This window comes from Diplotaxodon limnothrissa, linkage group LG5 (genome assembly GCF_057381915.1).
Source record: "Diplotaxodon limnothrissa isolate DT_005_m linkage group LG5, D_limnothrissa_male_GT1.1, whole genome shotgun sequence".
NCBI classification, from domain to species: domain Eukaryota; kingdom Metazoa; phylum Chordata; class Actinopteri; order Cichliformes; family Cichlidae; genus Diplotaxodon; species Diplotaxodon limnothrissa.
The window spans coordinates 21430036-21455744 of NC_140600.1; the positions used below are offsets into that span (position 1 = coordinate 21430036).

Sequence of the window (25709 nt, forward strand, 5' to 3'; positions counted from 1 at the left end):
AAAAATATCTTTTCTGATTCTGAAAGAAAAGCATAAACCTGCACATACATCAAAAAAGAACACTTGAATATACGGTAATTTAAAATGCAGGGTACCTAACTGCATGAACAGATCTGCAGACCTCACAGGGGCTCAAACTGAGGCGATAAATGGTGAGAACTGTCAGAAAGGATGCTTAGGCCATTATGTCTGGCCCTGACAGCACACAGCTCATTCAGATTCATCATGGGTGCACTAATTATTTTGCTGGAACGACCGTCGCCACAAATGCCCATCTATCCTCCAGACTGACTCGCTTGAAACCTACAGAGTCAAATATGAAGATGAATCCATTTTGTGCATGTCCTGAAAGTGTTATTTCCAGCAAAGCCCAGAAAAGCACAACGGGCCCTGTTATTGAGCACCTTTCCCACAGGAAGTCACAATACGCTCAGCGGTGAATGGAAAAAGGAGAGTCTGATGGTGGCTTTTGCTTTGCAGTTTTTCCTCCTTGAGACCAATTTGTTACAAATTTGTTGATGATGAAACAAGCAAACATGTTGTCTGAATTGCCAAAGGTGAAATCACCCGACATGCTCTTTTCCACGGTTTTCCCTTCGCTGTGAAAGCTCTGAAACAGGCAGCGCTCCAGCTTGGACGCTCCTTTCACTGACCTCTGCTGTCATCAGTCACGGCTATTGACTCTCCAATAATGACTGTCTGTCAGCGCGTCTTTCTGCCGCACAAAACACGTCCCGTCAGAGCTGATCGGAGTGCACATATTTGCTCTGCGCCGCTTAAAACGCTGCTCTCACCAGCCGCTACAGGGGATTATGGGAATATGAGTTCCCTGTCATAGAGGGTGACAGGGGTGGCGCAGGAGGAGCCTGGCAGCGAGCAACACAAATATGGGATCTAAGATTGACTAGTAAAACCATAGCAACAAGAGGGGTTGGCCCTGAAGCGCGGCGTCCTCGTTCAAAGCCCGAGTCAATACTTCACTTTGCCTTTCTTTACACTCCTTTCGCTCCTCTCCTGCTCTGCCTTTCTGTCCTCGCCGGGCAAGAGAGAAAGGGGCACCTTCCCCGGGGCAGCATCATTCACTGCCCATGGTCCCAAAGGAAGCAGAGGCAAACACAAAGGCAGCGGTCATTGCCATTCTCCACAGTCCCCCGCCGTCCTGAAAGCCACATTTCAATCTAAAAATGCCCCCCCCCCCCCCTTCCTCCCTCACTCACCCTGCCCCACCCCCCCGTGGACAGGGACGGGTCAGAGAGGGCCACCGTGGGATACCTCCTGAGGGAGGAGCCATGTTTCTACCTCAGCGACTCACAGGATGTGGAATATGAGAGGATTAGTTCAGCTAGAGCCTGAGCTGAATCCTGCACACTTCTGGGATATTCAGCCCCTGAAAATATGAGGCTTTCAGTGCAATGAATATTCCCAGCTGCCAAACAGAGAAGTCTGACTGCTCTGCGTTAGTTTGATATTATGTGGCTTACATTCATTGTTATAAACAAGGTGGGAAAATGAGAACAACACCTCAAAGAGGTGCACCACAAACTACAGCCTTGAAATCATCATAGAGTTGTTGAATGGACACACTGAATGAAGTTCTCCTTAACGAAGTGGCCACTGTGCCGAACACATACAGCTCAATGAGTTCAATGTTCATTATTTGTTTAAGTTGTTTTAACTACTTCCCTTTAAGACCACCCTCCCTGTAAGCCAGCTTTCTTCTGATTGGCTGCCCCTCATAAACATAAAGTTCAAACAGCAGCAGGTGGGTGGGGCTTCCACATCCACAGCCAGAGCCATGTGCTTAAAGCATGATTTAGACTTCTGTGGGAAAGCTACACTGTAGTAGTGACAATCTAACCAGAAACCCTTTTAACCCTATCCCATAACCTTCCACGCCACTCAGGTGTTGCGGACCGCGCCGACTCTACGCATAGCAAAATTTCTCTACATCCACGTCAGGTTACGCGAAAGGATCGGGTGTAGGGTTAAAAGAGATTCCAGTTAAGTCATAGCTTATGATATCTATTTCACTCAGAAGTATAAATAAGGCGTCAGTTGGCTGTATTGGGAATTTCTACCCTTACTGACATCATACAGAGCCAAGAGTAGAAAAAACAGTCTGAGGCAGCGCATTTAGAGCCCCCTGAGCTTTTGAATCTCATGGACTGCTTTGATACATTGACCTCATCACTGAAAAGCATTATTGTAGCAGTGTATGTAATTTAAACTCAAACTTAATTTCATACTCCAGTCTACATCCCAACAATTCATCTCTAGCTACCTGGAGGTGCATTTAAAATCAGGAGAGCGTTTTTTTCTCATACATATCAAATATCTACAGTCTCCATTTGTAGCTGTTAGAAACATGCTGCTGTTCACGCAAAAATCCACACGATGCTACCCGAACCAGATAACAGATTTCAAAGGTAAGAGAATTTTAAAAAAGAATCAGAGCTGTTGGCAGTTTTTGTTATCGATTTGATTAATGAGAAAAAAATGTTGGTAGGCGAAGAATCAACAAGTTTCCATCCAAAAGTTAACAAGATGTGCGCCCCCCCCCCTTTTTATCAGTACAACTGGCTAAAATCTAACATGGCCGTGTTATTATACGCATTGAATAGAAGATATGCACTGCGGGGGTGTTGCCTGGCAACATCTTTATGATGCAAAGTGACTTCCTCAATAGACTAAAATGTGACATCCTGCGTTGTTGGTCCTGGGTGGGAAAGTACTGACACAACAGCTCCATAAGTTCCTCCACTGATTGAGTTGTTGTGAGATTCTTACAGAGAAATGTACCAGTCAGACATATTAGGCCCAATCTGAGCATGTGTGGAAAAAACACGGGCCTCCCCACTCATTCATTCACTGCCCCTCCTCTCTCGTCTGTCTCTCTCCCTCCATCAGTGTCTGCTTGGCATGCTGGCTCTCTTCCAGATCATCAGCCTGTCAGCAACGACTCTTTAGTCTGACGGCGTGGCAGAACAGCCAACTTACACAGCTCACAGCTTCCTGTCTGCAAACCGGTTTACATCCACTACAGTCAGCCCTCTATGAACGCCCTGAAGGGCGCTGAGGAAGAGCGTCAGCTGCCAGTTATCGCTGCTGCCAGCAATGCTGGAGCACTGCAGTCTGTCAACTGCAGAGTATCAGGATTTCTCTCCAGATGTCATCACTAACTCAGCCTGGCTGGATTTAACCACCTGGTATATACTTTCCTATCCCCGAGCTCCTTCCAGTTTTCCTTAATGGTTTTATGAATGTTTACTTCATCTTGTTCTTATCTTTACGAGATCATGAGCTTGTTTCTGCCTAAACATAAGTGTAAGAGAAAAGAAGATCAAACACAAGAAAGCACCGATTTCCACCTTTTCCTGTTTCAGTGACTGATTTAGGTTTTTGCACTCGAGTGCCAACTGAACAAAGCCAAGACACCTTTTACAAAGGGGGCATCAAATAGAAAGTCTAGTTACAATGCTTAATGATGTTTTTGTATTCTGAAAAGCAGTTTTTGAATATACACTGCAGCACTGTACTTTTCTAAACATGGGGGGTATATTTGTCTGACTCAGTCAGAACATATGCTAAATGTTCCTTAACCTTGAAGATGAATTATACACACATCACATGACCACATAAGATAACCAGGCAACAATCTCATGCTGTGGTCTACATATGATAAAGGACGTCAGATGATGTCCTGACCTGAACCTCTCAGCATTGTCTGGAGCTGAAGTGTGAAAACGGCTGAGCTGGGTTTCGATGCACAGCATAAATTTAGAGTGACCGACCCCAACGGGTCACTGCTTTTCATGTTTAACCGAAGCCATTTCAAATATTTAATGTCTAAAGTAAATAATTTTACACAAGAAAAATCCGAGTCAAAAAGAAAGGGCTTAACTATTTTGGCACATTTTAAACAAAACAAATGTGTTAATTCGTTTGTCCTGATCCTGGCAAGTAAGCACTTTTGGACATAGACAAGCACAGTTGGGCAGTGAGCCTCTGCAGGGTTGGTGTGGATGATTAGGGGGAAAAAATCATGAGTGAAACTAAGTTGAATGAGCGATTTGAGTGGAAAAAAAAATGGAATAGTGCATTTTCTCTATGGTTTTGTGACGTTCCTCCTGCTATCTGCATGAAAGTACCGGCCTACTCTTAATGATTAACTGACATGTGAGCTAGTGCAGCTCACTCGGGCCTTCCAGGCTATAAAAGCTGGCTATCTCTTCCTTTCCACCTGCCATCAATCCTCTTTTATATTTGAATTTTGTTAGTTTACTTGCAATAAATTATATTTATTTAAGTGACAGCTTGCTAATGTGTTTACCTTTCTTTCAAGAAAATTCCCCTCAGATCCATTAGTTTGGTTACTGATTAAACAAAACTGTGAGAAGTGAGTGTAAACTTCTGAAACAAGGTTATGCCCGGGAAAGTGTGAGGACCACTGCTTTGAACCATAGACGCAAAATTAAGAGTTCACACAAACCTTGTTGTAGTAGTGAACTTCCACCGTGTGCCACTGGCCGTCGCTGATACCTCCGAGGATGTAGGGGGAAACTGTAGTCTTGGTTTCACCTGGAGAACAACGAGGTGAATGACTACACAGATTCAAGGATAATGAGAATTAAAAAGGTATTTTCTGAACACCACCCTGATGAAGAACTTCTCTACCTGCGGAAAAGGTGAGCTGTATCTGCTCGTTGATAATTTCCATTGCGATGAAGTCATGCTTTTCATTGAAGCGGCCGTTATAAAGTAACAAACCATTGGGCTCTTTGGTGGCAAACCTGAAAAAAGAGAAAACACGGTATAATCCGGTTTCAATCTCCTGTCTCTTTTACTCAACCCCAAAATTCAAGTTAGAAATCTGTTGCTTTGCATTTAGCAAAATTTGCCTACACAGCTTAAACTTAACTGTTTGTTACTTTACAACAATGATTGTGGTTATTGTATTAAATTATATTTTCATCTCATACACCTGCAGACATTTGGGTTCAAAAAGGAGTTCATGTTAAACTCAATGATGGCAAGGTGCTAAGGTCCTGCAAAGAAAGGGCTGCAAAACAAGCTCAAATCAATCATCACCCTTCCACCACCGTGCTTCAGAGTTGGTATGAGGTGTTTATGCTCATCCTTTTCAGGGCTCCTGTAGTTTATTCAGACACAGCTTTGGAAACTTAAACTGTGCTGTCAAGTTCTTTCAGAGAAAAGAGGTTTTTTCCTGGTAGGCCTTCTAAACAAATCATACCTGTTCATTTGTTTTTTTTGTACCTGTACTATCAGGAACTTTGATATTTAACATCAAACTGGGGTTTGCAGAGTCTGAAATGTATCTCTTGGTTTCTTATTTGCAGTTTCTTCACAGTCTGACTTTGAGGTGAATTTGTTGGGGCATACACTATCATTAAGAATGATGGACTTCTTATTATTTAAAAATGGTCTTGTAACATGTGGCGGAGGTGTGGTCTCTGGCTTAGCTGCAGGGGAGGGGTGGCACACTGAGCTCAAGGGGCGGTGCCAGGCAGGTGAGTGACACTGACAAGGTCTCTACTCCTTTTAGTAACGCTGGAGTGAAGAGGACGGGAGGTCTCTCCTTCAGAAGATTAATGGGAACCAACAATTGCTTCTCTAAGATTATTACCAATGTCCCTTCCTCCTCGGCATTGTGCTAACACATCCCAGACCTCTATAAAGATGCCTGTTTACAGAAGTCTTTACACTTGCTGATGATCAATTAATCATGTGCATTTGATTCACAGCACCTGGCTCCAACTTATGCTTGTAATTCATATGGAAATAGTAAAAGCGTGCTTAGTTTTGTACAGTCCTTTTCCCCATGACTGTAAGTGTATATGCACATTAATGTGTTATGGAAATAAAGTCCAAAAAATGTGTCTCCAACCAAAAATTACTGTATTTTTTAAAGTATTGTGGTCATCAGGAATTTTGTTTGCATGGAATTTGCTTTTATGTTACAGCCTTCAAACATAAGGATACCAAACAACACGACGTCTAACAGAAAAAGCCAACGCAGGGTGCCGTGATTGTATTTGCTGATAAAAGAGAAAAGAAGGAGGGCAGGGGTCTGGTTTGACCCATTTAAAAAGATTCATACTACCCCGTCTGAATCACCTTGCTTTCTTTCACTAAGGAGGGAAACAGCCAGTAACGCAGCGTGATGTGCAGCTTGCTGGCACGAAGATGAGCTCAAGAATTGTTTACATTTTTTTTACAACTATCATTAAACAGATAATATGGTTAATCGTGTGCATAAGGCCAAGACAAAACAAAAGGAGAGGAAAAAGTACTATTTGAAGCACAGACAGTCAAGGAATCAGCGTGCCACGAATAGAAGCAGAGCCACATTAAATGACACACTGCAACACTGAGACAGAAAACTAGGGCAATGTCAAAGCAGCAGAGTGGGGGGAAAACACTACTGCAACTAAGGAAGATGCACACCGTACGACAACTCAGAGTAATGACAACAGCAGCTTTCTCATAAAAGGAGTCAATGCTGTAGTATAGACAGCTGCCACTATATCCACAGCCTGGTTGTTCAGATTTAAATTTGCGTCTTGATGGTGCATCGAGAGAGGAGAGAGAGAGAGGGATAGTCCTCGCATATTAATGCACCTGTCAAAACATATGGACACACAGTTTACAGCCCAGGTGCAAAGAGCTGACGACGCTTTGTCTATGTGTGATCAAAGTGTGTGGTTTAAAAATAACATGCCTTTACCTGTCAGCTGCAGTCTGTGGTCGTAAATCTGATCCTGTGGAAATGGGTCACTGAGATATTTAAAAGTGTGCCATGACAAACTAGATCCGGTGCTAACTACCACATTCATTCATTATCCACCCCACAGGGGAACCAACAATGGGCAAATCTGCCAGCTGAGAAGAATGTGTGACTTTCTGGCATCTGAATTTTCAGGTTGTTTTACTCGATTGATATCCGGCTTAAATTTTCCTCGAAAGAGCTAATTAAATATTTCTTTGAGAAAGGTCACGCTCAGACTTTGAAAATTGCTGTCCTCCACTACCAAAATGAAACTGTAGCCTCCCACTAAGCTATGTCTCTACAGCAAGGATGTCATTCATACATCCAAATATCCATACATGAACAGCTGCCCCCCCGCCAGTCTTCAGGGATTCAGGGGCTACTGTATATGATGCTGTTTGTGCCGTGTTCTCCAGCTGAAGAGCAGCCAGAGGGCATGGCACCACTGACCTGCTTACTGAGAGATAAGATAATCACGACCGCAGAGAAAAGAGGATGCCGATGCTCCGGCTGATAATGACGGTGGAGCGAGTACAGACATTGCCGTCACACTCCTTCTAAACATGCAGTGAAAAATAGAGAATGTCAAGGAGAGTTATTATCTCCGCTCTGGAGGCTCTTCAGCGGTCCTTCGTCTTTGACGTATCGATTTAAAAGGCTGCTCTACAATGCCCCCCTGAGCCCTCTGAACTATGAGGGTAATCAGCCAGAACTAAATACTGACTCCACGGGCATCACTGCGTGTCACATTAGGCACCCATCAGTAAAAATAACAACCAGACTCCCCTTATGTGGGGAACCATGTCACGCTATGATAACATGCTGTGATACAGAGGACGTGTGAAGTCAGGAGGAAAAGAAATGATCCCCTTATTGATGTTACAGCCTCGGGTTGGGTAAAATACTTTAGTCTTTTTGAGCTTTAGTTTAATCTTCCCACACGTACATACTGATTTAACGATTTAATAGTTTTATAACCTCAATGTTTTTCTTTCTTTTTTTGTTTTACACTTGTTCACTAAACACCTTATCAACCAATCACATGGCAGCAACTGACTGCATTTAGCAATGTAGACGACCTGCTGAAGGTCAAACTGAGCATCAGAAGGATGAAGAAAGGGGATTTAAGAGACTTTGATGACTATGCTACATGGTTGTTGGTGCCAGATGGGCTGGTCTGAGTATTTCAGAAACTGTTGATCTGCTGGGATTTTCAGAAACACAACCATCTCTAGAGTTTGCAGAGAATGGTCTGAAAAGTAGAAAATATCCAGTGAGAGTCAGTTCTCTGGGTCAAAATGTCTTGTTGATGCCAGAGGTCAGAGAGGATTAGCCAAGCTGCGTCGAGCTGATAGGAGTAGTAACAGTAACTCAAATAACTACTCATTACAGGTCTGCAGAAGAGCATCTCAGAATGCACAACACGCTGAAGCTTGAAGTAGATGGGCTACAGCAGCAGAAGACCACACTGGGTGACAGCGCACACCATACAGACACGACAAAAACCGTTGTGGTGGTCAGACATACTGTGTCCTGGGAGGACAGACTATTTCTTATGAAACAGAAGAAAGCTGAGAACCAATATCTGCTTAATGAGGTCCTTGCTGAAGTATTGCACGTCTCATTTACCATCCAACTCAACAGCCGTGGTTTTCTGCTTTACTATGTCCTCAAGAAAGTTTGCATTTAAGCTTCAAAAACTAAAGAAAGCAGGTGGGCAGCTGAGACCAGTTGCTTGATGAGAACCCTTCTGCAGGGTCGGTGTTTCACCCCATAGCATCTACCACAACCTGTATGCCTCTCACAGGTGGGGTGTGGGGTGAGACACTTCTGAGACACCTGCTGAATCTGATCAAGGGTTCCCAGCAAAGTGAGCCCTGTAACCATCTAGCCACCAGACTACTACAAGGCCTTTACATCCCGTTGCTTCAGCAGTTTCTGCTTGGGCCAAAGGATGTCTGATGTTTCCTTAATCCTGTAAAAAACTTTTACATTATTTTTGCTCGCTTCTCCCTTCAGGGGTCACAACAGCAAATCATCTGCCTCCATCTCACTCTGTCAAATATCATTTACAATCCTTTTCAGCACTACTTTGACTTTAATGTGAATTAGTAAATGGGATAAACTGTGACCTCTATATTATTTTTCACTTACAGACAATATTAAAAAGATTAATATAAGATAGAAGTCCCCAAAAACCTTTAGCTTGAGTTTTTAAGCAATTTATTTAAATCTTATTCGCTCTGAGCCAATTACACTTTTCGTAATATTGTTGAAATCTCAGCCACCTAAAATTAGTCGTCACACTGAGTGAGTGAACAACAACACACCCTGAGCCATTTTTCATGACAGAAGCTCTGCAAGAAACCCAATCGGTGCAGGCTCAGGTAACACAGCCACTTGTTGACCTCACCTGCTTTAAGCTCTCAGTATTGGCACAGCAGCTGCTTCACAGCTTCTCTCACATGCACACGAAATACAGATGGCTTTGAAAACTGGTCTGAGCAGTTCTCCATCAAAAAAGATTGTCATCTGAACCTCACTTAAAGACATGGACCGGTCCAGAAAGCGCAAAGGGAGGATATTATTTCCACTAGCAGCCATTGTGAACTGAGCACAATGTCAGGACATACTCCCCGTGAAACCATCCCACAGGTGATACTTGTTGTCACTTGTTGTGACATATATCAAACACAACGGACAGCTTTTATCATTGATTTAGTTTCATAACACGGAGGATTCATGCAAAGACATCAGGTCCTGCTGTCTTTGCATGTGTTCACTATCTGCTCTCCTCTAAAGCACCTCCCCCTTTCATGATCCTCCTTAAAATAATCAGAACACATTTAAAGATTCTGGTTTAATTTTGAATTCTGCTAAAGTTGCAAAAAAAATGCACCTATATGATAAAATACCTTTAAGGAGGATATGCCACAAGGAAGGAAAAATAATGCATTCACAGATACTACAGAGCATTTCTGAGGTAAAACTATAAGTGTTATTATCTACAGAAGGACTGTCATGATAGGAAATAAAAGCTGAAAAGATGCAGCAACTTAGAAGAAGAAAAACTTAACAGAGCTTCATGAAATATACATGAGAGGTTTGTAGCTTAGCTTTTTCTTTTTGTATAAAAAAAATAAAGTGAACCTTGGGCTCAAATCATTCCTATTTTTGCTAAATGCTAATTTTGGTTTGAGGTATCGCCTCTAGCTCTACGAGAAAGTGCCAGTGATAGCACTGACATTACTTACGCTGTTAAATTCAGGGAAAAGTTTAAAGGAACAAAAAGACGCTGCTTTTGAGTTCTAACTTTATGTTAGATGACAGAAAATGTGCATATTTGTTCCTGCGATTTGAATAGATATAGATGAAACAGATGAATAGATAATGCTACATTCATTAACAGATGGATATGGGTTGCTTTGTTCTTCTCACCAACAGCTCACCAGGCTCACTGATTTAGATTTATATCTTATTTGTGCAATAAAAATATTGTAGATACACACATCCCCTGTCTAATGCGTCATGGCTCAGTCACACTAGAGTAGATATTTTTCCTTGCAACAATAGAAAAATTGTGGGTTTCTTCGTGTTTGCAAGTAATTATTGCAACTAATAGTGTTGACCAATTGATTGCCCTGAGGTTGACGGTAGTTGCAAGTCAATTATACAGTTCGAGCAAGGGGAGGCAACCAGTCTACATACAATTACAATCAGTCTCTGACAAATATGAGAAGGTTTGCAAATAATTGCTGCCTTTTAAACCCAGACAGAGTTTGCATCTTTGTCTGGAAATAGTAACTGCTAGCTGAGGGGCAGTGCAGCATGATAAACTATGATGCGGACCATAAATTCAGAAGGTTTATTCTCAAAGTAAAAGCTGCGCTTCAGCACTGCAGCTAACATGTTTCAAAGAGTGCAAACCATTTCTGGTTTGTGCTGCACATTTTCACAGTTTCAGTACCGATTGAGGAGCCATCACTTTCATTCCAATTACAATAGCAACCAAAGCAATTAGAAGAAAGTTTTTGCCAAAAACAGACGGCAAAAACCATGACTACATGTAAATGACATTTTACATTTTCATTTAGAAATGTTGACTCTTCTAAGAATTCAAGGACTTCTTTCCAACAACAGGGAGAGATAACCAGGAACTGTGAATAAAAAAACACATTTAAAAGGGTGGTTAAATCTAAGTAATGCCGCCACACATTTTCTAGTCTCTCCCAGTCTTTGTCCTGGTGAGGGAGACTGCTAAAAATAGGACAGCTGCTGACTCACAGCTCACAGTGACCGGTGACACTGACTGTAATAAGATCAGACTAACTCTTGGCAGTTGGATTAGCATCCCCATGTTATGCAGGGCTCCTCTCCAAAACCATAGCTTCTTCAGGTCACCTTCCTTCTAACATTTACTTGTCATGCTGCGCGCCTGTGCAGAGCACACGGGCCAAACAGAAAGTATGTTTGAGCAGTGATTGTGTATTCACAGCACAGATACTATACTCTAAAGTTAAAGTGGCTCTACAGGAGATGGCTGTTGTTCAGTGAGCCCATTACTGCTATTAAACACCATTATGGTTACATAAATGTGAGGTGGCAGAGCACACTTCTGCGGGGGTGAGGGTTGGTGAGTGAGCATGCAGACACAGGGTGTGGGAGTCGATGAAGAGTGAATCACAGAGCTATGGTGCAGAACAGGTGGCGCAGGTGAGTTGCAGCTGGTTGCAGGGAGAAGGAGGGGGAGGAGCTTACGTGAGCGAGAGGGTGAAGTGAAAACGCTGGCGGAGGCCCTTAAAGGTCAGGAAGGAGTGCGGGGGAAAGTTTCGTGTGGTCATCTCACAGTAGGGCTTCTCGTAGCCTCCTGGTAGACACTCGCACTTAAAGCCGCCGACCAGCAGGTTCACACAGGTGCCTCCGTTCTTGCAGACCCCCGGCGCACAGCGGCCTGAGCGGGACGACAGCTCGCAGCGTTCTCCTGGAGGTGGATAGAAGAAAGGAAGGGGAGCGAAATGAGAATTCATATCACTTGTGACAAGACAGGTATACCATCTGGGACGTCGCAGTGCTATATGCTATTTTCTGTCACTGCAACTCTCCTATATGTGCCGTTACACAAGAGTAACACCTCATATCAGCTCATAAATACCTCTTAGACAGAAACAGAGACGATGAAAAATAAATTAGAAACACTGTTTACAGAGTGTATCAGAGGAAATCATGCACACTGGCTTCTCTTTGATAGTGCCTGCAGTTTCAGGCTGTCTCTTTCCTCTGTATCACACCCAACATGACTCCCTCTGCTCCCTCTGGGAATAAGGCTGCAGTTTGTGCTGAATTATATTCAGCAGAATGACACGATGGCTGAAAAGCAGCGAGCTGGAAGTGCATTCAGACTCTGAAGCTTTCAAACGATATGATTGCACTTTCTGCTGCAGACTGAGGTGGCTCCCGATGATTACTCCCTGCTTTTTCCACACCTTTCAGACACTTGACGAGTTCATCACTTGAAATCAAAAAAGGGCTTGTCTCCTACCTTTCCTCTAAAAAAAATATCATTTTTAGAACTCCATCGAGAATTAGCTATTTTGATCCATTGGGGTTCGGTAAAGTTTCATAGTGGGTTGGGCAAACTACCGGGCTGGAAACAAGACGTTTACTAATCAATAAACAGATAAACAGAAAATAAGCGAACAGCAATGTTGGTAATCAAATAAATCAGTATTATTCCAAAGCAAAAATATAAGAAGGTAAATATTTTTGTTGATGTTTTGTCTGCATAGAGGACTTTTTTAGCACCTCCAAGTTAATCCGTTTTGTTAAATAGGGTTTCATTAGACATAAGAGGCATTTTGTGATCAACAAACTATCAGGAAAAACAGTTAAATGTGTAGAATAATGCTAAAAACTGCACATGGACTGAGATCCTGTTTACGCATGTAGTCACCCATTCAGAGCCAGGAAAAACCCTGCAGTTCTTGGATTAACTGAGAGTTCAATCAGTGATGATAGAATTGTTAGTTGCAGTCCCAGATCCACAGAGATGAACTGTGAGATGTTAGAGGTCACATGAGGCCAGTAAAGGAAGACTCTGATCAATGTGAAGCGAAGGACCAGGGTAGCCGTGGGACAGCGACACACAGTGTACTGTGACTCCATGAATGAGTCTTCATCCTTCTCTGCAGCGCTGTCCGTCTCACATGTGCCATTTGTCTCGGTCTTGGGGACGGGAGGCTGCAGCGGTTGCTGAGGCGAGACTGCTCGCTCTCCCATGGGCGAACAGGAATTTGTGTCAAAGCCACTAAGCCAGCAGTGTGGAAGACTTCCGCTGCGTGCAACACTACTGTAACACTGGCACACACACACAGCTCACATCTTCATCCAACAGCACTGATACACAGGCCTTTCATTTACTCCTTCACTATTAATCACTCCATTCACAGTCCACAGAAAGCACGCCTTTTTGTTTTATTGCCGTTGTTGGAAAACATCCATGCAGTCTCAATAAATTCAGGAACTGCCGGTCGAGACTTCCTGATATTGACTCTGAAGGTTTATTGATTAACAGAAAAGATTTTATAAACACAAAAGCAGAGACACGTTCAGAATGCAGAGATTAATGCTGAGAAACAACATTTTTGGGCCCATTTGTAGCCGATATATACGCTTTCACAGCACAGTTTCTCTCAGTCAGAAAACCATCGACATAGTATTCATTCCTTTATTCATAACTTCTTATTAATAATCGCTAATAAGACGTTTTCCTCAGATGAGAGGAATTTGGCCAGGAACAACCTGGGAACCACCCAGTCTGCCATGAACTGTAGACTGCTTTTTTAGCATCCCAGCTGGGGATCAGGGCCCACCGAAGGGTTGCAGAATAAAAATGCGATGGTTAATGGGGAGGTTAAAAGATAAACTGCTGCTTCAACTCTGAGTTGTGGGATAAAATGAATATTAAATGGAAAAATGAGTAAAATATCTCAAAACTGGACAACAGTGTATTTTGTCTCACTTTCTAAGTGCGCTCTTTCCTGAAGTGGCATAAAGTCAAAATCTGTCAGTGCTCTGTTCCAGATGGAGTGAAGCCTAACAGTGGCTCCAACCTGTCATCCTGCAGATATTAGCTGTCCTCTTCTTACTGATGCTTCCTGAGAGCAAACAGCCACTGATGGCCAGCCAGCTGTAAAATAAAACCTTCTTGTTACACTGCTGGCAACCTTGTTATTAATTCAGCAACTTGCTGTTTAGGCAATAGAGCACTTTTGTTTCTTTAAGCAGTTGCTGTGGACAAACACACTGAAGCTGAAGCTGAAGAAAAGTCCCAGTAACATCAAGGTTTTCTTTACTGTGGAAAAGCACATTAGTCAGAACATTTTGGTAGCAATTTGTAGAGATCATGCTCACTGATCTGAGGTAAAATGCTTCTCAGTGTTTGCCGGCTCCCTGCGGAGATGCCTGCACCACAGGTGCTGCAAATGGCAGCTTTGTGTTGCCAGGTGAGCGGCGCAGCAGGGCGGGGACGGGCTCACAATCCCAATTCCACACAATGTCCTGATCAATAATTCAGACACATCTCCTGTGCTCTGTTTACGCACCTCTATAAGTCCATCCAGTGCCCTCACTCTCTGTTTGCTGCCGGCATGAATCATTAAGCAGCAAATTGAACAGACACCTCAGAGATCGCGCTTTAATTTAGACAGGAGGAACCACTGGGCTCCTTCATTTTCTACTTCTTGTGAGTACATCTAAATATATACATTACACAGTCTTTATATATTATTAGCAAGCCCTGTAGATACGCTTTTCTGCTAATAACCATAATTAAACTTTATAGCTAAAAATAAGGCCGACGTCACTTTTGGCACCATCAAACTGTAAAAATGAACTAAAAGCTTCAAAGCAAATAACATCATGGAATATAAAATAGGATATTAACACCTCTGCCTACACAAATAGCAAAATGATTCATGTTTTTCTCTGATAATTTATCTGCAAAATGGGTTCATAGTATTTTTAGATAATCATAAATCCCACAGGATCGTCACACTGAGAGAGAAACAAAAAAAACTAAATGTACCCCTGAAAATCAAAACATGACAAAATAACCTAATAATTATTTGGCTATCTCAGTAAACAACACCTACTCCTTATGGCTCACACTCTCAGCACATAAAAACAACATTCAGCTGCACTTTATCTGAGGCCAATTAGCAATAAAAAATGCATGTTTTGCCTATCGCTTTGTTGTGTTTGATGTAGCAGGGTGAGTATGACGGCATGGATGCTGTAAATACATTAAAAAAAACATATCTGGTCGTAGTGCAGCTCTGCACCACCCGTCTGTGCAAACCGTTCCTAGAGGGGACGTTTCCTCAGAGATCTTAGAGCTGGGTGTTTCTGAGCTGCTAGGTAACAGAAGAGCATCAGCGCTCCTCCTCAGTGAAACAGAGCGGGTGGGTGGATCCCTCCGGACGCACCGAAAAACGCAGAGTAACCGGGAGTAAAATCCACTATCACAGAACAAACAAGAATCCTGTCTGTAACAGAAAGGAGGTCAGGGCGAGCATATGCAAAGTGTTCAGCTAAAGCGAGCAACCACTCGGGAATAATGAGATAAAGTGATCGATAGCCCAACTGATACATGACCTCTGGCTGTATCTGTCATCTGGGTACACGAGCACGCACGCACACACGTGCACAAACGCAAACATACGTATAACACAGAGATCAGATCACTCAGCATCTCTCTCTCCGTTCATTTTCTATCATCTCAAAAATAATTTTAATTAATAAAAAATTAAGGCAAATACGAGGGAAAAATCAGGGACAAAGAATGAGGCAAATGTGACTTGTTCACTTAAATTAGATTTCCTCATCACTAGTCAAATCATCTGTTGCATGCATTAAGACCACACATGCTCTGTGAGTTTTTGATGTCCTGGATCTTTTTACATAAAACAAGTAATCCCTGAAATTGAAGTTGAGGTGTTTACAGGTGTTTCGTGCACCTCTCTACACCACTGACTGCTAAATAAAGACAAAGGGCACACAGTGAGGTAGACGCGAGGTAGTCAGTTCAGGGAATCCATATCGACTGATGCCCCAAGCTAAAGTCTTTAGAAAAAGTGAGGCTGTTGCATCTTGCACATGCTGTGATTAAAAAAAACCAAAGCACACACACACACACACACACACACACACACACACACACACACACACACACACACACACACACACACACACACACACACACACACACACACCGATGTGTCTGGTAACATTTTTATTCATGCTATCTCTCAGAGGAAAATTGTAGTGGCTTGCAGTGTGTCTGGCAGGAGTTCATGGTGATTTGTAAATGTGAGTGTGAATATTTTTGTTGCAAACCATGTCTGCACTAAAAGCCCACAAATGTATTCTCAATGACTGTATGAATTAGCAAAGAGGGAAAAAAAATCTCATCATCACAGGGAGGTGGAGGTCAGTAGTTATCTGCTGAATGATCAACACAAACACATCCAGGATTCCTACGAGAAGTCACGTTCACGCAGCGAGCTCGAAAAGAGGAGCATCCTTCCTGCCGTGTGTTTTAAGACGACCATGTGTGAGAGCAAAAGCAGGACAACAGTCTTGTTGTTCGTCATCTACAGAATGAATCGGAGGAGCCAAATCATTTACTCCGTGTTTCTGAAAAACAGCTACGATGATGGCTGTTATACATTTTTGTTTCTTTTTCTTTTTTCATTTTCTGTCCTGCTACCATCTGGTGACGCCTACAGTCCAACAGTTGCCCAGCACGCACGCACATGCACCATTAACACATAAACCTTGCACAGATTGTCCATCCACCTTTCTTTACACAAAATCACAGCTATACAGCACTTAGCCACCCACCTGAACGAGACAGAGCGAGCACACGCACACACACACACACACACACACACACACACACACACACACACACACACACACACACACACACACACACACACACTGAGCCCCATCGAAGTGTAGAGAGCGATGAACTGAGGAACGGCAGCAGGAGTTGTACATCAGAGGAGAATACGTCATGTATAACCGTGTATAAATGACCTTGGGTGATCAAACCGATTAAGTGAGACATCTTAAACTGTAAACCGCTGCATCATATTCAGGTAATGCTCTGCATCGGGGTCTAAACCTCATCAAGTGATGCAAATGAATCTAGCTAACTGTGGACAAAAATACGCCCACTTCACCCACTCGCACATTCACTCCCTCTCTGCTGATTCACGTTAAAAGCACCTGCGGTACAGCTCCAACACCCACAACTGTGCAAGAATATGTAAGTGCCACTCAACCTGGACTCGGAGCCACCCAGCCCACACACTCAAATGCCGACACTATTTGAGTCTTTGTGAGCAGCTCTAGGTGAAAAAAAATCTTTCATTGCCTGATGAGGAACAAAGGAAGCAACGCTATTAATGAGAGCACAAAAACAACAGCGGGGTTTTCAGCAATTCTTCAGTTCAGCTCTTTCTTTTTTTAAACTAGAGGCCTTTTCAAGCAGATCTTAGTCAATGTAATCATCTTCGGATTATTCAGGAAGTGAAGTGCTCCTTCACCAGGTTTGCATTCTTGATTTCACAGCTGCTACACATCTGCGCATAAACTAATCAGCTCCAAAACAACTGTCTCTTATTTAAGTATCATCCCTTCAGTAAGTAAAGAATAAATATGTAATGTGCACTCTTTATTTTACACCCTTTTATGGAATATGTATGAGATATGTCAACACTTAATAAAAGATTTATAGTCGTTTTAAGCTGTTGTAAGGGCATTTTCTGCTTCAGCATGCAAAATAGAGAAAAAAAAAAAATGCCTTCATAATATTTTGTATTGCTGGGTTTTTAATAATGCTATTTATTAACTGCATGCCTTACATCACACAGATTTATTGAATGTATTTATGAATAAATCAAAACTTAAGGTGTTGTAGATGCATAAACACCATGAAAGGAACATATTTAGCCTTTTGGTAGGTGGTTGCTAGGCAACATAATAAAGCTATAATATCTGATATAGAGAAAAACTTTCAGAGGCCTAAGATGCAGTTGTGTGCTAAGTTTAATTAGCAGGCAAACTAACAAAAACATATAATCTAAAAAAGAAGCTAGTTAGCATAAGCAGGTGACATTCTCCATCTTTTATATACAGTCTATATCTTACACTTACACATAGCTTCTGACTGTGAATATTAATTATTGACATATAAAGTGCACATATATAGATATGTATATATTATTCTGTGTTATAAACAAGCTAAGATGAAAAGAGGGTGTTAAAATGCTCCTCTGTAATCATAAATATACGATCATGGGGGCTTCAAAGACAAGATGAAACTTTAAATCACATTAAAAAGTCAGTATTTGACCCACTTAACCTCTCAACAAAAAGACAGGGTAACTAGCCTAATATTCAAACTGTATTAATTAGCATATTTTAACTCTCACTCTCTTTAAACTCCTTTTCAACTTCCCCCTTTTCCCCTTAACTATAAACCAAATGAGCGGACCCTCTTTAACCCTTTGAAGACGTGAATAATTTTTAGAGCAATGAATGAATTACAATTCCTGCAACTGCTTCACCATTCTGCTGCCAACAGTGATAAATTAATCCTTCATTATCACTGGAAATGGAAGCTTCTGTCCTCTCCGTCTCGACATTGTGTGCGCTCTGTGATGCTTTTTTGTTCAGCCGTGGTGTATTTCACAGCTAGGGGACACGCTCCATCTGTAGCCATGTATATTTAATAATTTCCTCCCCTTGTTCCACTCAGGGCTCTGGTGGTCTTGTTGGGTTTTTTTTTTTGAAAAACACAGTAAACAACTTTTTTTTAATGTCCCCAGTCTCAGAAAAAAACATGAGAGAGCAAACAGAGCTGTTTTATCATCACTTTTCCTGTTCCTCGGATCTTAGTTTTGAGACCCCGTCCACTGCTGAGCCCATAAGTGTAGGTGTGAATGTCTATAACTATACAGTTTATTCAGTGGCTGTGACACAAATACACAAACAGAGAAGGAGAAAAAGTATTCTGATATTTATGGATCTTGTTCCGGTAAGTGAGTCAGAGGTCACACAGATGTGTAGCAGTTAATCAGCTCATGTTTTTACGCTTACTTCTGCTGTGACTTACTGCATGAGGATAAATCAAATAAGTCATCACTCAGCTTGTGTCTGCCGAGCGGGTTATTAGTGAAGTGGACGGTCTGTGGGTATAAAGAGCTGAAAAGGGGAGTGAAAGGGACAGATGTAGACATTAAAGCCCCCGTGGGAGTTTGTGAAGAGACAAGCAGACATGTGAACAGCTTGGCAGAAACTGGTCTGCTTCACTTTCTAGTGGGACCAAACACTTGAAGACAGGTGCTTTTCAGCAGGAATTCATGGAGCTTGAAAGTGACAGTTTGCTAAAACCTCATTTCTGCACACAGCAGAATGGTGCAAAACCTGGCAACTGAAGTTTAGAGGAGGGTTTTTAATACAATATTTTAGGTTTTAACTTTTTATTTCACTTCGAGGTTGCTGGGCGCTGACATAGAGCGAGAGGTGGGGTACACCCTGGACAGGCCGCCAGTCTATCCCAGGGCAAACACCGTCCACAATTATACTCGTATAAATCTTTATGTGATATAAAAATGCCATAACACAACTTTGTACAGCAGCACGATGCTTTTACCTTCCCTAGTGAGCCAACAAGAATGCCTGTTGACGATTTAGTACCTCAAAACAGACCTACTTCAACAACCTCCAACAAAGCACAGTACTTTGCAAACTATGCCAGAAAATCGTTGCAACTAAAGGTGAAACCAACAAACTGTTTTCCCCACTTTTGTTAAATTCAAACACTGTCAAATTGTATAGTGCCTTTCAAGAAACCCAAGGACGCATTACACAAGAGTAGCAAAGAAAAAAAAAAGAGTGGTGGTCTTTGTCTCTCTGTGTTAGCCTTGTGGTGGATCAGGCCCATGAGTTAGATACTAGTTAAGAAAACACCACATGTGGAAGAAGGCAAAGAGGCCGAAAGCTGACAGCTTTTCTTTTCATATGTCTATTAACATGAACGCAACATAACTGGGTCAATTATTGAATTAAGTTGTGTCTAAGAGTGTGCTTATTGTGTTCAGTGAAGTGTCTCACCTGTGTAGTCCTCAAAGCACTCGCAGGTATAGCCTCCCTCTCTGCTGCGGCACACGCCATGAGGTCCACACGGTTTAGAGTAGCACAGGTCGATCTCAGTCTCGCAGTAGTCCCCCGTGAAGCCGGTGGGACAGCGGCAGCGCAGCCCAGCGATGGGGTGGATGGGTCTGAACAGGATGGTATCGGATGCAACAAAGGGCGCCAGGCTGTCAAACTTCAGCACCGACACACACTTCATGTAGTTCTCACACGGCTCGCGCAGGCAGATGTTGTCATCAAAGGGAAGAACCTCCTGGGAGGAAATCTGAGCGAGAAGGCTGCGGTTCAAATACAATCTCTCTTGGAGCTCCTCCGAGCCAAAAAACTCCCCAGGCTCAGCCCCTCTCCCCGGCCCGTCGCCTCCGTGACCGAGCCCACCGGGACGCTGGTGTCCCTCCCCAAACACGGGCACAGCCACCGACAAGCTGACGTTGAGGATGCGAGCGCTGACGTCCGTGTCATCTTGGATGTTGAAGATCACAACGTCTTCAGGGGCAGCGGACAGGACCCGGGCCACGCCGTCCAAGAACTGAGACAGCAGCAGGGACAGGAAATGTTCCTGGGAGGTGTTGGCCAATCGCAACGTGATGCTGTTGGACAGCATTTCATCTGTGATGATGGTGACTTGGAGAATGCACTGAGCTGAGACTGAGTGGACACCATCTGAGAAACAGAGGAGAAAAAGAAAAACGTTTAAAAAATGGCAGTTTTGGAACTTCTCTTAGCAGAAACCAAGTACCGACCTCCAGGACTGAAAAAACGAATGAGTCTCCATAGACTTCAGTTTTAAAATGACAAACTTAAAGGTATCAAAAATCACATTTACAGCCTGGTATACAAACAGGTTTGGCCTCTTTAGAGTAGAGATGAACTTTCCATAACTAACATACTTCACCTGTATTTGGGCCTGAAGTTATGCATTATAAAGACTGCTGTGTGACGGGTGGCTGCCAACTTGATCACTACCTGCTATTCTGATCTTGATCTTCTGAATTTGACCCCTGGAGCATACTCGTGGTGATTTCCTGGAAAATATTATGTCTTACCATGCAGTTAACTGAGCTAACAACCCACCCAAGAAGTCTGGGCTCCATTTGTTTTCCCAGTGAGTGAAATACGTGCATTATTTTTGTTTAAATGTAAGCTGCACTAACAATCAGATATCTGTGTCTGCAGGATGCATACGTACAGCCTACGGATGCAGCTTACTAATGAACACAGCACTCCACCTTCTCGTCCAAATATGGTTGTTTGCTGCTCTAAAGAAAACATGTCGACGGCCAAAACGCCGTACTCAGTGCTTCAAAACGGTAGCCAATAGTAGAGCGATGGGGACGATTGCGAAGTGCTGGTGTGTGGGTTGGATGAAGAAGGCTGAATGTACTCCAGGTTTTATGTCACGTTGTCAGGAAAAATCTTTAAAAGATGAAAAACAACGAGGCATTAGTCGATCTGCGGCTCTCAGCTTACCGGCCTTCCCAATCACACAAATGTCAAAGCACGCGTCACTAAAAAATCCACTTTGATTTAGGAAGTAATACACTTCGAAGAAGCTAGATGCAGTCGGTTACTCAGAGGAAAGTAAACGCTGTATTTGTTCGGGGACTATTTTCAGACATGAGTTAACAGTTGGTGCTGCAGCATTTGAAAAAAGCAGGCATGTATACATAGGAGTGACTCAGACGTGTCAGTGTTCACAGTCATATAGGAATGTAGAGCAATGTTGCAGCTCATTAATGTGTTTTAAATAATAAATAATATTAGTATTAAGCAATCCTTGACTTTGATCTGACACACACACACACACACACACACACACACACACACACACACACACATACATTTGATTTGGGGAAGTTGAGGAAAAATATGCCACGCCATCATAATGTAATTGAAATAACAGGATGTTTTTATCCTCCAAAGTATATTATAATAATCTAAACTTGAGTCTCGCCAACACACGGAGCAGCTGTAACAGCAGGACAGATGACGGTGCATGGAGGTGAATGGTGGTGGCTTTACACAGCTGTTCCACACAGTGTAGCAGCATCTTTCCTAATGCTCAGGACGGTGATATAAAGCAAAGACAGTAGCCACAATAATGTACAAATTGGTGTTTTGATAAATATTCTAATAATAACACCTTTTTACTTGTTCTTGGCTCAGACGGGTGTTTTTCTTGTTTTGTGCCAGAGTAGATAAGAAATGAATGCCAGCCTAAGAGAGAACAAGTGTATGTTTTCTTTCAATACATTCCAACTTTCTAATCAGCAATTTCACGCCTGTATTCACAGCTCACTCTTCGCTTTCTTTGTCCGGAAGCAGAGATGCTACTTCATTATACATGCCACGCTGAAAGCCTCGAGTCTCAAATTCACCACTTTCAGCAATTCTCAGCTCAGCGGATCTCTTGTTTTTAAAACCAGATCCTGGTAGCATTTAATCATCAGTACACTTCAAATGTTCAGCTCTGAATCCAGTGTTGTTTTACTCCTGCTGTTGTACATGATGTCTTGACTGCATGAATTTGTGTGTTAGGTCTTTACTAAAGAGTCCACTTTCTAATGTAGACATTATGTTGCATCATATCAGGCCAACATTTGCACTGACTTATGACTTTGCTGAGCTGATATTTTTGGGTTATTTCCCCCCACTGTGAGCCCATTTACAATAAAGTAAAAATGCTCATCAGCAAGTATGAGCTGGAAGTTGAACAGTACGAGTCGGAGCACTGCTCACTGAGGAGTAAAATTATAATGAAAACAGCCTTGATGTGAGTAAGGAGCACACAGGGAAGTCCAGTGCGTGGCTAACAAGCACAAAACCTTTTTTTTTTTGGTCTGTTACAGCTTCAATGTTGCTCTAAATCCAGTTGATAGAAACAGTCTAACACAAATGTACTTCCTAACCTGGATCATTTGGCTTTCTGCCCAGTGACAAAGGGCCAAAGCCAGCATACAGTTACACAACAAACAGTTTGCACTGCATTGTTGAAAACCTAATTCCTTTCTGCTAAATGTTCTCCTAACATTTAGGACCAGTTTAAATGTACATGGCACATCTCTTGCTTTATCGTCATCATAAATATAAATTGCCAAAACACTTTGACAATGTTCAAACACTTTGAGCTGTACAAACATTCTCTTTTTCCCTTTTTATGCCAACAAATTATTTAAAAATGCTCAAAAATCAACAGCAGCAGTGAAAGAAGCATGTACAATCATTTCTATTCTAAGCATTTATAGCAAAATGTCAGAATAAGGCTGATGCAAAAGTTCATGTGTCTTAATTAATCCTAAGTGGCTTTTGCTGAAATGCCACTACTGCAGCCACCGTAATCGCAGAATAACACCATAATCTGTATTTGATTATTTTGAACCAGTCTATTTAAAGACTGAAACATTCTTATTTTCCAAGAGGAAGCTTACATCAATCCGCCTTTAAAAAGCTACACAGGCTTACTTTGAGGTCACGGCGAGAGACCACTATCATTTTGTCTATCTAGCCGGCCCGCGGGTTTCTGTAGCCTCGAGAGCAAACACAAAGCGGGCTTAATCAAATCAAATGTGTCACTAAAACAAGCCTCGGCCTCTCCCTCCAAAACAATCAATGGGACGCTTTGTTTGGGGTGTCTGGACGCCGGCCAGAGAGCAGAACCTGTGAGCAGGACTCACACAAACAGCACTGCTCAAAGTTACCAGATCCCTGTTTTGGCACCAGACAAGTTTAAACACAAAGTGCCAAGGGGAGGGGGGAAGGGGGAGGGGGAGGAGAAGAAGAGGAGGGTGGGATGGGGACGAGTGGAGAGGGGGGCTCATAGAGGAAGTGAGACAGAGAAGCATGTTTGACACGGCTTTAATCCTTCAGTTTTCACTCAAGCGCTTCCAGCACTGTAATAATACAGGGCCTTAGCAGAGGAAGTGCAGGGAATAAATCAAAGACCAAAAACAAGGAGGGTCGCTCCTAATTCACACTCTACTGTAAACACACACACACACACACACACACACACACACACACACACACACACACACACACACACACACACACACACACACACACACACACACACACCTGTGTACACAAGGAAATGTTTGCAGATAAGAGTCTAGAAGGTGCCAAAGAGAAGACAAAGGCAGATGATGCTCTATCTTCTTTTAGAAAAAAACTAATTTGAAGCAGAAGCTACAAAGTTACAGTTTTCATTATGTAATTATGTAAATATGAGGTTTCACAGGATAATCGACCTGTTATTTCAGTGTATTCAGGGCTTAAACCAGTGATTTTAGTGACAGTCTGCTACGATTTGTCTCTGAAATTACTTTCTGATAGCTTATCTGATAACATCTTGATTATTTTCCAAGTGAAACATACAGTACATTAGAAACATATTTCCACAGACTAAATTGAAATATTTAATTTTCCATTTTTTGCCCACCGTGGAAAATATAAAGACTTTATGATTATATGGACGAATTTAGGTATGTGATTCTTCATCTGCTTACTACTAAAGAAATACCCTGTTTGGGCTTTGTTTCTTGCATGCTGCCGCAGCAGAGCGTTTTACTACTACTAAATAAAGTAGTAGTAAAACTTTAACGTAACGCAGTGCTTTTTGCAAACTGTAGACACACTTTCTATTAGAAAACTAAATTAGAAAACAACAACCCATTTCATCTATTCAAGTCGTATATTAACTGATACTCTGCAGCAACAGTAGCCAGAACAACACAGCTCTCAGTGAACCGGGGCTCTTAAAGGTTAGACCATGTATGAGGAGAGACATCGCCTTAATTATGTCCTCTGCCAATTCACATTCTTGGATGGGGGACTCGGGCAGCGCTCCAGAGGTAGACGCAGCGCTGGGAAACTGAGCGCGAGGAGAATCTCCACTGAAAGGAACCAGACCATCCTTCAAAGAGGTCATTCTCCATGGAAGGATACTTCGCTGAAGGAACGGAGGGCAAGCGAAGCATTTTGGGCCAGAAAAGGAGGAAAAGAGAGATGCTTAGTTGGTAACAAGACAAGTTGCCAGCTCTGAAGTGTGACACTGCTTTCAGCCCACAACTCCAACCCCTCTGGGCCTCTGGGTGCCAGGAATGCTCTCAGCTAGGAAGTGGCGCCAGGGAAAAGATTAAACACACACTGTGGCTGCAGCACTGCCAAGGCTATGTACAGCATTGTGTGTGTGTGTGTGTGTGTGTGTGTGTGTGTGTGTGTGTGTGTGTGTGTGTGTGTGTGTGTGTGTGTGTGTGTGTGTGGTGGCGAGCTATACGTCAATACAAGCAGAGGCGAGATGGTTAGTTTAGTCATTAGTCAACAGCAAGACTTTTTGCATTTATAATTTAATACGTGCACAGATTTTGACGCATTTATTGCTTTTAAGTTAAGAGTGAGACGAGCACAGGCACTGTCTGATAAAAGCTGAATCGTCTGTATTGTAAACACAGCACTCTGAAGGTCATGACTCACCTTTTCTAACGTAAAATCCAGCATGTCATCAGAGCCAAATACATTTCCAGTAATAAAGAGACTAATGTAAACAGGTTGTCTCATTATGATTTACAGAGAGGTCTCTCAGAGATGCAGACGGGCCTCCTTTGACTGTAGGTTGAGGCCTCCAAGCCAAGAACATAAATTATCAGCCAGGATGTTGCACAGGAGAAATGCTCAGCTTTGCATTTCTGAAATATCAACAAAG

General features: G+C 42.5%; 1 protein-coding gene across 3 annotated transcripts in view; it reads right to left on the minus strand.

The window, feature by feature from the left end:
- The window catches only part of celsr2 (cadherin, EGF LAG seven-pass G-type receptor 2), a 70661-nt gene that overhangs the window by 21745 nt on the left and 23207 nt on the right, over nucleotides 1–25709 (minus strand). For all 3 annotated transcript variants that reach the window (XM_085354193.1, XM_085354194.1, XM_085354192.1), the window contains exons 2-5: nucleotides 19970–20671; nucleotides 11546–11768; nucleotides 4675–4790; nucleotides 4490–4578 (exon numbers count right to left, since the gene is read on the minus strand). In XM_085354193.1, the coding sequence (XP_085210319.1) occupies nucleotides 4490–4578; nucleotides 4675–4790; nucleotides 11546–11768; nucleotides 19970–20671 (1130 nt within the window). The remainder of the gene's footprint in view (nucleotides 1–4489; nucleotides 4579–4674; nucleotides 4791–11545; nucleotides 11769–19969; nucleotides 20672–25709) is intronic.